Source organism: Euleptes europaea, chromosome 5 (assembly GCF_029931775.1).
Source record: "Euleptes europaea isolate rEulEur1 chromosome 5, rEulEur1.hap1, whole genome shotgun sequence".
Lineage (NCBI taxonomy): Eukaryota > Metazoa > Chordata > Lepidosauria > Squamata > Sphaerodactylidae > Euleptes > Euleptes europaea.
Window position 1 is genome coordinate 12,432,805 of NC_079316.1, and position 12,916 is coordinate 12,445,720.

At 47.3% G+C, this 12,916-nt stretch overlaps 1 protein-coding gene across 1 annotated transcript in view; it reads left to right on the forward strand.

Annotated features, from left to right (window-relative positions):
• The window catches only part of MCF2L2 (MCF.2 cell line derived transforming sequence-like 2), a 231,345-nt gene that overhangs the window by 31,586 nt on the left and 186,843 nt on the right, over positions 1–12,916 (forward strand). Inside the window, exons 3-5 of the mRNA XM_056850366.1 lie at positions 3,187–3,301; positions 9,524–9,614; positions 12,795–12,914. Of these exons, the coding sequence (XP_056706344.1) occupies positions 3,187–3,301; positions 9,524–9,614; positions 12,795–12,914 (326 nt within the window). The remainder of the gene's footprint in view (positions 1–3,186; positions 3,302–9,523; positions 9,615–12,794; positions 12,915–12,916) is intronic.

Genomic DNA, 12,916 nt, shown 5'->3' on the forward strand with positions numbered 1-12,916 from the left:
CAGCGGGTGGTTTCGGGGTGGGGAAATGGAGGGGGCTGCAACGTTGCGTGAGTTATTACTTCACTTGAAGTGACAGAGGGTAGCTCTAGGAATCTCTGGAAACTCTATGATTTTACCATAGAGTTTCCAGAGATTCCTAGAGCGTACCCTCTGTCGCTTCCAGGTTTTCCCTGTAAGTGATGTAACAACACACACAATGCCGCAATGTTTCCCCCCCCCCTCCTGATGTCAATTGGAGTAGCAGTGGGTGACAGGATGTGATTGAGACCTGCCCTGCCCCGACTGGGGAACTGGCAAGCCTCAAGACTGCCCATTCCCCCTTGTTAGGCATCTCTCTTACTTGCAACCCTGGTTCACCCACTTATATTCTGCAAAATCTTTGCCTTACCTAGTAAGGCTTCTGACCCATGCTGCATGGGGAGGGGCCGTGGCTCGTTGGTAGAGCCTCTGCTCGGTATGCAGAAGGTCCCAGGTTCAATCCCCGTCATCTCCAGTTAAAGCACTGGTTCCCAACCAGGGGTCCATGGACCCCCAGGGGTCCGCGAGAACTAAATTAAGGTCCGCGAAACAAAGTTATAAACCCATAATAAATTAAAATTTTCAATTAAAAGTTCTCTGTTATAAAATATATATATTCAAATATAATTCTAAGTTTAATGTTTAACTAACCGTTATGATTAAAGTTTATTTTCAAATTCCCGGAATTTCTATTTTGAACCTTGGGGTCCCTGCACCGAACAAAAAAGTCTTAGTGGTCCCTGGTCAAAAAAAGGTTGGGAACCACTGAGTTAAAGGGACCAGGCAGGTAGGCGAAAGACCCTGGAGAGCCGCTGCCGGTCTGAGTAGACAATACTCTGACTTGGATGGACCAAGGGTCTGATTCAGTACAAGGCAGCTTCATGTGTGTTCATGTGTGCTTGCAAATATATGTAATTGCACCTTTGGCGCTCCCCAAATGCCACTTTTGGAAGGGGAATTTTTGAGTTAGAGAAGCAGCATAGGGTCAAGACTGACCATTTCTCTCCTCTGAGTTGGCCCCTCCCAGTGCAGCTTTTCCAGCCAGCGTGGTGTAGTGGTTAAGAACGGTGGTTTGGAGCGGTGGACTCTGATCTGGAGAACCAGGTTCAATTCCCCACTCCTCCACATGAGCGGCGGAGGCTAATCTGGTGAACTGGGTTGGTTTCCCCACTCCTACGCACAAAGCCAGCTGGGTGACCTTGGGCAAGTCACTCTCAGCCCCACCTACCTCACAGGGTGCCTGTTGTGGGGAAGGGAAGGTGATTGTAAGCCGGTTTGATTCTCCCTTAAGTGGCAGAGAAAGTCGGCATATAAAAACCAACTCCTACTCCTACTCCTTCTTTTTCCTCCTCCTCCTCCTCCTCCTGCAGGAATGTGAAAGGTGTTGGTGTTCAGCTACTTGCCTTGCCATGAAGTTGCAACCATAGTGTACCATTTGGGGTTGTATTTATAGGGTACTTGCCTTGCCATAAAGTTGCAACCATCCTGTACTGTTTAGGGTTGGATTTATAGGTTGCTTTATTGCTCTGCTGGTTTTATTGTTTCCCTGTCTTCTGGCCTGTTTGGGGGTCTTGGTTTTTTTTAATCTGCTGCTCTGTGCTAGTTTTATTCTATGGTTAGATGGTTTTTATTGCTATTTGGTATTGTAAACGGCCTTGGGAACAGGGGCAATCTCTAAATCTCTTGATTTACTAAGCAAACAGCCTGTTCCCCTATGGAAATGAAACCAAAGTTCATGCAGCTGTTGATCTATTCTGTTAGTTCCCACCTGCTATACATGGTTCTTCTTTCCTCGCAACAACAACCCAGTGAGGTAAGGCTAGCCTAAGAGAGAGATAGAGAGAGTCACTGGCCCAAAATTATCCTGGGAGGGAGCCGTGGCTCAGTGGCACAGCATCTGCTTGGTATGCAGTAGGGTTGGCTGGCTGTGCCTGGTATCCGACAAGAGGTTTAGGGGTGGGGAAATGGAGGGGGCTGCAACATTTCCTGCGTTGTTACTTCACTTCTAGAAGAAACCCTGGAAGTGACGGAGGGTCGCTCTAGGAATCTCTGGAAACTCTGGGTAAAACCATAGTTTCAGGAGATTCCTAGAGCCTGCCCTTTGTCACTTCCTTGTTTCCCCTGGAAATGATGGAACGACACACACAATGTTGCAGTGTTCCCCCCCCCCCTCCTGATGTCCCTTGGAGTAGCAGCAGGTAACAGGATTTGGGGGCAGGGGATACCCCTGCCCCCTACTGGGGAACTGGCAAGTATAGCGTAAAGACTACCCACTCCCCCTTGGCATGCAGAAGGTCCCAAAGACAATCCCTGGCATCTTCAGTAAGGACCAGGCAGTAGGTGATGTGAAAGTCCTCCACCTGAGACCCTGCAGAAATGCTGCCTGTCTGAGTGGAACTAGTTAAATTGTGGAACTCCCTGCCCCAGGATGTGGTGATGGCTGCCAACTTGGAATGCTTTAAGAAGGGAGTGGACATATTCATGGAGGAGAGGGCTATTCATGGCTACTGGATACTATTCTACACTTACTAGTAAAAATCGATTCTATTTTATACCTGTTCTTTCCAGGATCAGAGGAGCATGCCTATTATATTAGGTGCATTGGAATACAGGCAGGATGGTGCTGCTACAGCCGTCTTGTTTGTGGGCTTCCTCGAGGCACCTGGTTGGCCACTGTGTGAACAGACTGCTGGACTTGATGGGCCTTGGTCTGATCCAGCATGGCCTTTTTTACGTTCTTATGAGTGGACAATGCTGACCTTGACGGACCAAGGGTCTGATTCAGCAGAAGGCAGCTTCATGTGTTCACCTGGTGAGCTTTGTAACAAAATGGGGACTTGAACACAGTTCTCCCTGTTCCCAGTCTGCCATTCCAACCACTATACCAAACAGCCTTTAATTCTTGTAACCCTTGGCTCCATGTGGTCAGGGATAAACTGGGCAGGGATAAGCTGTCCCATGGTGTAGTTCCTCGGGGTCTAACCACAGGTTCCTAAATAGTCTGGATAATTCTGGGTTGCTTAAAGGAATTGCTCTGCATTGCTTCTGTTGGGGGTTCTAACACTACACAAGTGGCATTCCCTTGAAGGAACACTCTCGATAAGAGACGGCTGGCTTCGGGGATCTGCAAAGTATTTTTAGCCTGCTAAAAACTAATTTCTCTCGCAGGAGGAAGAGGGAATGACGGAGCGCCGATCATCACCTTCCCCGAGTATGCCGGTTTCAGCGAGATCCCCGACGAGGATTTTCTGAACGTCGTGACGTATTTAACTAGTATCCCCAGGTAAGCAATAAATATTTTTAACAGCTAAATAAGTCACAGAACAGTCTTGCCAGCATGAGGTTGACAATCAGCATGAAAATCGCCATGTGGGGCGGGGGGAGGTGTCTTGGTGGGAACATAATAACATTGCTGACGACGTGTTCCTGTTACTTCCAGCATGACCGGAAGTGACATCAGTACATCACTGACAACATTATAGTTTTTGTCAAAACTCGATGGTTAAACCATAGAGTTTTGGCCAAATGCACTGACCTTGCTTGCAGTCATGCTGGAAGTAAAGGGAACTCATCGCCGGCAACTCTCTAGCATTTTGCCAAAGCTCTTCTGGATGCTAACAGTTCCCTCCCCCAAATTTTTCTTCCGCTGCCCAGCTGAATGGCAGCAGGAGGGCCTCTGGGGGACAGGAGATCTCCCGCCCCAGCAGGCAAATAGTAACCCTAAGTCAGAAGGCTTTTGTGACATTTTCTGATGCTTTCCTGCCCAGATGAATTCACTACCTTGGAAGGAAATATTCCTTGTGGAGCAGCACGACTGGATATTTCCTTTTATAGAATCATAAGAGTTGGAAGGGACCACCGGGGTCATCTAGTCCAACCCTCTGCACAATGCAGGAATTTCACTACTACTTCCCCCCCACACACACCCAGTCATACTAGTCATGATGCATGCCTATTCCCTCCAGGAACAGATGTGCATGCCTATTCTATTAGGTGCTGTGGAACACAGGCAAGATAATGCTGCTGCAGTCGTCTCGTTTGTGGGCTTCCTAGAGGTACCTGGTTGGTCTATGTGTGAACAGACTGCTGGACTGGATGGGCCTTGGTCTGATCCAGCAGGGCCTTTCTTATGTTCTTAACTCTCTCAGCTCCATGTACCTCACAAGGTGTCTGTTGTGGGGAGAGGAAGGCAATTGTAAACCGTTTTGAGACTCCTTAAAGATAGAGAAAAGCAGGGTATAAAAGCCAACTCTCCTCCTCCTCCTCCTCCACAGTGTGGAGGAAGAGAACACAAGGATGCCATTTTTGGCAGCAGTTCCTTCTCAGGAGCCATGTATTCTTAAGCCCTATGACTGCAGGTCATTATTAATATTTGCTATTGTATGGATAACTACCTCTTGGATTTCATAAACTGACGTTGATGCAAGAGAAGTATGCGGTCGAGCTCTGTGTGGTTTTCAGCTGATAGCCTCCACAGGAAACCCAGTTGATGCGATTGCTGTATTATTTTCCCTCTTCTTCCTGCACAGCTGACAGATTTGCAATGTTGCTTTTACTCTCTTTCTCCCTCTTTGCCAGTGGAAATGTATCACGATTCTGACAACCAGGCTTGCAGCGCAATCCTATGCAGAGTTATTGCAGTCTAAGCCCATTGAAATGAATGGGCTTAGACTGGAGTAATTTTCCTTAGGGTTGCACAGTAGCATACTTCCTTGCGCCATGATATTTGTTAGAAAATTTATCATTTGCTGGATCTACTGCAGGTCTATGAGCTGTATTGGGGTTGTTTCTGAAGGCTTGTATTCCTAGAGGTACCAGCGTGGTGTAGTGGTTAAGAGCCAGCGTGGTGTAGTGGTTAAGAGTGGTGGTTTGGAGCGGTGGACTCTGGAGAACTGGGTTTGATTCCCCACTCCTCCACATGAGCGGCAGACTCTAGTCTGGTGAACTGGATTTGTTTCCCCACTTCTCCACATGAAGCCAGCTGGGTGACCTTGGGCTACTCACAGCTCTCTTCAAGCTCTCTCAGCCCCACCTACCTCACCAGGTGTCCGTTGTGGGGAGGGGAAGGGAAGGTGATTGTAAGCCGGTTTGATTCTCCCTTAAGTGGCAGAGAAAGTCGGCATATAAAAACCAACTCGTCTTCCTCCTCCTCTGCTGGTGTCTGAATGTCAGTTCATGAGATGCAGTTTCCAGAGAAAGGTGTATTAAACCTGGTAAAGTTACATCCAGTTTTGAGGTGTCAGAGACCTGAATTATAGGAGTTGCCTTGTTTTGGGTTAGTGTGATGCTCATACTGAACAAAATGTCTAGTGTTACATGGAGGCTGGGTGACGGAGGCGTATACAAGACATCTGGGCCGCAAAACTACAAACATTGCATCTGAAAGATTTTGAAGTCCCTTGAGAACACAGTGAAATCCAGACTTCAGCGGAAGTTGTGTCCAGAGTTCTGGACAGTCTCTCTTTCTAATTTATGATAAAATGGACAAATCTGGGGAATGCTCCTGCATTTGTTTGCAAAAGGAAATTTCCAAGGAAATTTCATCTGTCTTCCTTCATCCATAGCCAACTAAATCAAATGCGAATAACATGAGCTTTTTTTGGGGGGGCTCTAACAGTGCTGCTCACTATATTTTGAATATGCCCTTCCTACGGATACGCAGCTGAGTCCCAGACTTTTAACCGAGTGTAACTGGAAGAAAGTAGGTTTTAATGGGTTTATACACTAATTGCGATGGTTATGCCTATACCTTGCTTTGCAGACCGGCTGTAAATTTTCCCTATCTTAACTCAGTGGAAAACAAGTTCTGGTGTTCATGGAATCCAGAATTGATCGGGGAAGCGGTACTAAGGGGCTATTTAAATCTTTGCCTTGTGCTGATCTACCAGTTTTCTCCCCAGTGGGATACACAGCAGCTCTTGGGGGGGCTCAAGGAGGAGAATTAAAGACACCCCCCATTCCCAATGCCACCGTTTTCATCAAATGCAGACACACACCCTGCCCAGCAGCTACTTTTAAATAAAAATGAAGACATCAGCAATTCTGCTCACAGGTCTCCTACACAACACGTGCTTTGACCCTGAAGAGCCAGCTGTAGAATCAATAGAGTTGGAAGGGGCCATCCAGGCCATCTGGTCCAACCACCTGCTCAATGCAGGATCAGCCTAGAGCATCCCTGACAAGTGCTCGTCCAGCCGCTGCTTAAAGACTGCCAGCGAGGGGGAGCTCACCACCTCCCTAGGTAGCCGATTCCACTGTCAAACAACTCTTACTGTAAAAAACCTTTTCCTAATATCCAGCCGGTACCTCTCCGCCCGCAATTTAAACCCATTATTGCGAGTCCTCTCCTCTGCTGCCAACAGGAGCATCTCCCTGCCCTCCTCTAAGTGACAGCCCTCCAAATACTTAAAGAGAGCAATCATGTCTCCCCTCAACCTCCTCTTCTCCAGACTAAACATTCCCAACTCTCTCAGCCTTTTCTCATGGGGCTTGGTCTCCGGGGCCCCGATCGTCCTCATCGCTCTCTGCACCCGGCTCCATTCTGTCCCCAAGAATGAATTGCTTCCTGTTTGCCCAGAGAGGGTTGACTGTTACTCTAGCTTTCTGACCCTGTCCTGGATCGTGGCCATTTGTACTGGCTAGAGGTGCAGAGGAGAAGGAACGATGTCGTTCAGGCTGTCCGGTGGTCAGCGGTGAGAAAATGAAAGGAAAGTAGCTGTGTTTAGGTTGGCAACTGATGAAGTGAGCTTTGACTCACAGAAGCTTATATCCTGGGGAATTTGGTTGGTCCGTGAGGTGCCCTGACCGGGATAGCCCAGGCTAGCCCGATCTCGTCAGCTCTAGAGGGTGTAGGGTTGCCAACCTCCAGGTACTCAGTACAGGAGCGAAAATAAGTGAAAAATAGCAAGTATATTAAAGCTAAACACAATAATGTACAATGATGGTCTCAAGGACCTCCAATATCCAAAGTGCAACAAGTGTCCGATGTAAAATCTTATGTAAGGTAAGTATACTTCAATTATCAAGGTCCTTGCAACATACATTATCTAAATACTTAACAGGTGTACACCTGCAAGGGGAATAATGCCACATTTCAGACCTTGCCCTTTGTGGAAGGAACTCTGGATCTTATCCTTTTCGGGACGAATTGGATATTGCAATAATTGAATGTTTACCCTGAGGGGACTTTGTGATATGGATGATGATACATGAAATAATGAGACTTTAAGATGTAAGTATAAGATTAATATTGTATATTTATTGATTTTTAATATGTTATGTAGCAGGAAATGGCAATTTTGTATATATTTATTGTAATGTGTAGGAAGGACTGATGAAGATTTGAACTTGTTGACTTCGAAACGATCGTATCCTCCAGATGAACTCTCGTCTGTTGACATCCTCTCGTCCATGTACACCTGCTTTTGTGAAACAAGAAAGATTGATAATTGAAGTATACTTACCTTACATAAGATTTTACATCGGACACTTGTTGCACTTTGGATATTGGAAGTCCTTGAGACCATCATTGTAAATTATTGTGTTTAGCTTTAATATACTTGCTATTTTTCACTTATTTTCGCTCCTGTACTGATTTCCTCATCCTCCAGATAGTTGTACAGAGGTGTCGTATTTTCTCCTCAACCTGCAGGTACTAGCTGGAGATCTCCTGCTATTACAACTGCTCTCCAGCCGATAGAGATCAGTTCCCCTGGAAAAAAACGGCCTCTTTGACAACTGGATTCTATGACACTGAAGTCCCTCCCCTCCCCAAACCCTGCCCTCCTCAGGCTCCGCCCCAAAAATCTCCTTGCAGTGGCGAAGAGGGACTTGGCAACCCTAAGAGGGTGCTTTCACACATGCCGAATAATGCACTTTAACGATCGTTTGCAAGTGGGTTTTGCCATTTCACGCAGTAAAACCCAGGTGCAAAGTGTGTTGAAAGTGGATTGAAAGTGCATTATTTGGCATGTGTGAAAGCGCCCGGGTCAGCTCTGGTTGGTACGTGGATGGGAGACCACCAGAGAAGTCCAGGGTCCTGATGCAGAGGCAGGCAATGGCAAACCACCTCTGATTGTCTCTTGCCTTGGAAACCCTATGGGGTTGCCATAAGTCGGCTGTGACTCGATGGCATTTTCCACCACTACTACAACTTTGAAGGAGTTACTGCACTCGAATTTTGCGCTGCTCCTGCAGAGTATAATGGCTACCCACCTCAGACTGTGTTTAGATTGAGTGTCACTTCCTCTCTGTGAAAACCCAGAAGTGATGTCATACCTCTCTAAGGAATTCGCTGATGCTCTGTGGTAAATCCATAGAGTTTTCAGCAGTTCCTAGAGAGACGTGACGTCCCTTCCATGGAAATGCTAGCAGGGAGCGGGTGATTGCCTTCCTCCACTAGTGGGCTAGAAACCTTAAGCAGATTGCCTGACTAGGATCTGGGAGATCTGGGTTTGAATCCCCACTCTGCCAAAGGAGATCCATGTTTGGAGATCTCACTATCTAATCTGGTGTGACCCTTCACACTGTTGCTGACACAGCACGGACAATCCAAATCTCTTTATATGCCAGACGACCCTTGATCTTCTCCCTGCGTGTGCTGGGGGGAACAAGTGTGTGGGGAGCAGCGTAGCTCAGTGGTAGAGCATCTGCTTGGAATGCAGAAGGTCCCAGGTTCAATCCCCGGCATCTCCAGTTAAAGGCTAGGTGGTAGTTGATATGAAATACCAGAAAGCCTCTGCCAGTCAGAGTGGGCAATGCTGTTTTTGATGGACCAAGGGTCTGATTCGGTATAAGGAAGTTGTCTGTGTTCCTGGTCTGCCCATGGGGCATACCTGTCCTGCTGGCCATCCACGTCAGTCATAATGTTTGAATAGGTGCGTGCGTCCCACGTCCAGTGTGCCTAGGCCTGAACAGCGGCAGTCGATATTTGGAAACTGACAGTGTAATTTGAGCTGACATGTGCTCAAGCGTTATGTCCAGATGTTGACATCCGGTGGCCACAGAGGTAGGACAGGTGCATCAGGTGGGGCAGGAAACAATGCTTTTAATTCCCCACCGAGGTGAGAGGTCAAGGGAGGGGGGTCCTTTTCGGGAAAGAGGCCGTTTGCCGAGGGAGCAGACTCTGCCTTTCTCCGCACGAGAAGCACGTCTGCAATCCCAAACCATTCTCGGTGCCAAGATTGTGGAGGGCAGCTGCAGCAAAAACAGCCAAAGAGACGCAGCGGATAAAATATTCCTACTTAGTTAAAGCCGCTAACCTGATGCTGGAGTCGGGGAGAGGAAGGAGGCAGGAGAAAAAGCCAAGGGAGAAAACGATTTTCTGGCTTCCTTCTGCACACAGAGCTCCGGGTCTCTCGTATTCATACTCTCCCCGGCGTCAGCCCAGGTAGCTAATCGTGAGCTCGGAGATTGCTCCGGAGGACGTGGTTTTTACTGCAGTACGGTCGCTTGGAACGGGTCTGTTCCCATGTAACCCCACACACCTGCTTTGGATGTTTTGCAGTCTGGAGGCTGCCAGCATCGGATTCGTCATCATTATAGACAGACGGAGGGACAAATGGAGCGCGGTAAAGGCGTCCCTCACACGAATAGCAGTAAGTGGCTGGATTTTCTCTCTCTCTGTGTCTCTCTCTTTGAACTCGGGTCAGCCTCCCTTGATGGCTACTGTGGTTTTTTTTTTTATTACTTAGCTTCCATTGCTCAAAGGGAACGTTTCCTTCCCTGCCTCATAGATTTCTGCCAGCGATGCACGCTCAGAACCTGCTAAAGGAGATGTCAGGATAGGTACCTCCTTGTTTTTCTACTGAATGAGAACAAGACGGTTCAGCTCTGGGAGGGAGGAAAGGGTATGATGACGCAGCGCAGGGACGGTGAGGTCTACGAAAGGACTGGTGGTTCTGATTTCATAGTATCCCCGTGCCTAAGGGTGTCAGTCCAAATCGAGGCTTAATCCCAGCCCCACAGCTCAGGAGGTGGCCTAAAACGACCCGCTGTCCCTTGGCGGTCATGTCTGTCTCCTCCAGATGATAGCTCTGATGAACCTTGCACAGTTGTATCAGCTTGTCAAGGGCCAATGTAAAGGTGATCTATTCTATCCAGCTTGCCCATTTCTTCCTCTGAGCAGCACAGGGTGGCAGACACAATTCTCCCTTCCCCATTTAATCCTCACTGCAACCCTGTGAGGTAGTTCACAATGGGTAGCCGTGTTAGTTTGTCTGCAGTAGTAGAAAAGAGCAAGAGTCCAGTAGCACCTTAAAGACTAACAAAAATATTTTCTGGCAGGGTATGAGCTTTCGTGAGCCACAGCTCACAGTTCTGAAGAAGTGAGCTGTGGCTCACGAAAGCTCATACCCTGCCAGAAAATATTTTTGTTAGTCTTTAAGGTGCTACTGGACTCTTGCTGTTTTCTACTACCTGTGAGGTAGGTGAGGCTGACAGTGGTTCACTACTCCCAGGTTACCTAGTCAGCTTCATAGCCGCGTGGAAGTTTGAACCCAGGGGTCCTGTTTCCTCGTCTCACACTCTAAGCCAGCGTTTCTCAACCTTTTTACCCTCGCTGAACCCTTGAAATCATATTCATGTCTCAGGGAGCCCCTACATATGATTTATATATGATTAGCCTATTCATCACTTTCTTGCAGAACCCCTAGCGATTTCTCATAGAACCCTAGGGTTCCGGGAAACCCTGGTTGAGAAACGCTGCTCTAACCACTACATCAAGATTGCTGGCATAGATGATACACGAACCGTCTCCAAATTGTCATATTTTGTTTTCAGTTGGCACTGCTCTTGTGCCTTTGACCGCCAGCCTGACATAGGGACATTGTTTGGCTGGTTTTTATAAAACGTATACCCCGCCTTTTGGCACTCCTAGGGGCCACCAAGGCAGTTAACAAACTAGAACTTACATAATAAAACCACCTGAAAAGCCATTAAAATCATTTTAAAAACCCCACATCATTAAAACAATTACAACCGGAGCTATAATACATACAAGGACATAAAAACGATAATCAAAATGTAGGGCAGGAAGGAGGGATTTCACGGTGGATCTTTCACAGGCAAAAGGATAAAGTGCGAAAATCTTCCCTCGTTTGATTTCTGCATTTGAGGACCTGTTTGCCCAGCTGCCTACATTTGGACATTGTGGCAGGTTAGAGCTTGGCGAAACCAGGAAACTTGCAAAAAGCTGCGTTCGTGGCCTATCTCAGTTTAATTGCAGCTTGTTGTCATGTCTGAATGCAGCCACTTCTTGTTCGTTTGCTTCCTGTTAGCCATCTCTGAATCCCGTTTGCCTTTTTGACATGGGCATTCATCCTGGTAAGAGAGCCAGCATGGTGTAGTGTTTAAAATCAGCGGAGTCTAATCTGAAGAACTGGGTTCGATTCCCTGCTCCTCCCCATGAAGCCTGCTGGGTGACCTTGGGCTAGTCACTGTTCTCTCAGAACTCCCTCAGCTCCCACAGAGATAGGCTAACCGCCTCCAAACATCTCTTGCCTTGAAAACCCTACGAGGTGGCCATAAGTCAGCTGTGACTTGGTGGCACTTTCCACCACCATGCATCCTGGAAGACTGGCTAGGGCATCACACCACATATCCAATATGAGCAACTGACGAAACCTGGGAACTTTTACTTTTATTAATGTGTTATCTTCTTTTTGAACCACCCTGCAAAATCCAGCACTTTTATAACCTATCCAATTACAGCACAGGTGTTTTCTGTTTTTGGTTTAACCTCCAGGTAGTAGCTGGAGATCTCCTGCTATTACAACTGATCTTCAGCTGATAGAGATCAGTTCCCCTGGAAAAAATGGCTGCTTTGGCAATTGGACTCTATGGCACTGAAGTCCCTCCCCTCCCCAAACCCCACCCTCCTCAGGCTCCGCCCCAAAAATCTCCAAGTATTTCCCATCCCAGAGCTGGCAACCCTATTCAAAGCTCTTTCTCTTTCTGTCTTGCTGGCTAAATAATTTTACTTATAGGTTGAAGGGGGATTGAAAACTCTAACAAGTGATCGGCTTTTATCAAAGTTTGCTAAAGGGGCCAATAGGATTGCTACATTCCTCCTACTGACTGGTTAGGTCTTCTCTAACCAGGCTAAGGGACCAATACAACAGTTCTATTTCCCTCCTTCCTCTCTAATTTGTTAGCTTTACAAACCCTGGATTTGCATGATGGTTCAGTTTACTAATACACATAAAGACCTTAAATTCATTCTAATACGGGTACTTTTCTATTTACAACTATATATACAAAAACACACATGGTTTTAAAAAGAATTTCTTCACACCCTGCCTCTCTGTATCCATAGATTTCATGATCCCCCATGAACAGCAAGGATCTACTGTCCCATAGTCCCCAGCATGTCAGCTGAGTTTCCTGGGGTTGGGGTCATGGCTCAGTCGTAGAGCATCTGCTTTGCATGCAGAAGGTCCCAGGTTCAATCCCTGGCCTCTCCAGTTGGAAGTGTTAGGTTGTAGGTGATGCGAAAGACCTCTACCTGAGACCCTGGACAGCTGCTGCCAGTCTGAGTAGACAATACTGACGGTGCTGGACCGATGTGTGATCATGTGGGTGTTCACCCTTTTAAATACACATGGGAAATGTGCTGTGAGCGCAGCATGTTTAAAGCTCTTTCCACCCCACCAGCATGTGGTTGTAGCGAGACTAGACCAAAGGGGCTTTCTACAGATGCCCAAAGGGACCATCACATTCCTTTTCCTGCCCGCTGTGGGCCCATTTCCCGTTTCCTGACATATTCATGCCTCTTCCAGGGAGCGTTTCCTGGGAACCTACAACTGGTCTTCGTCCTGCGGCCATCCCGTTTCATCCAAAGGGCAATCGCTGACATCGGCATCAAACTGTATCGCGATGACTTTAAAATGAAGGTACCGGT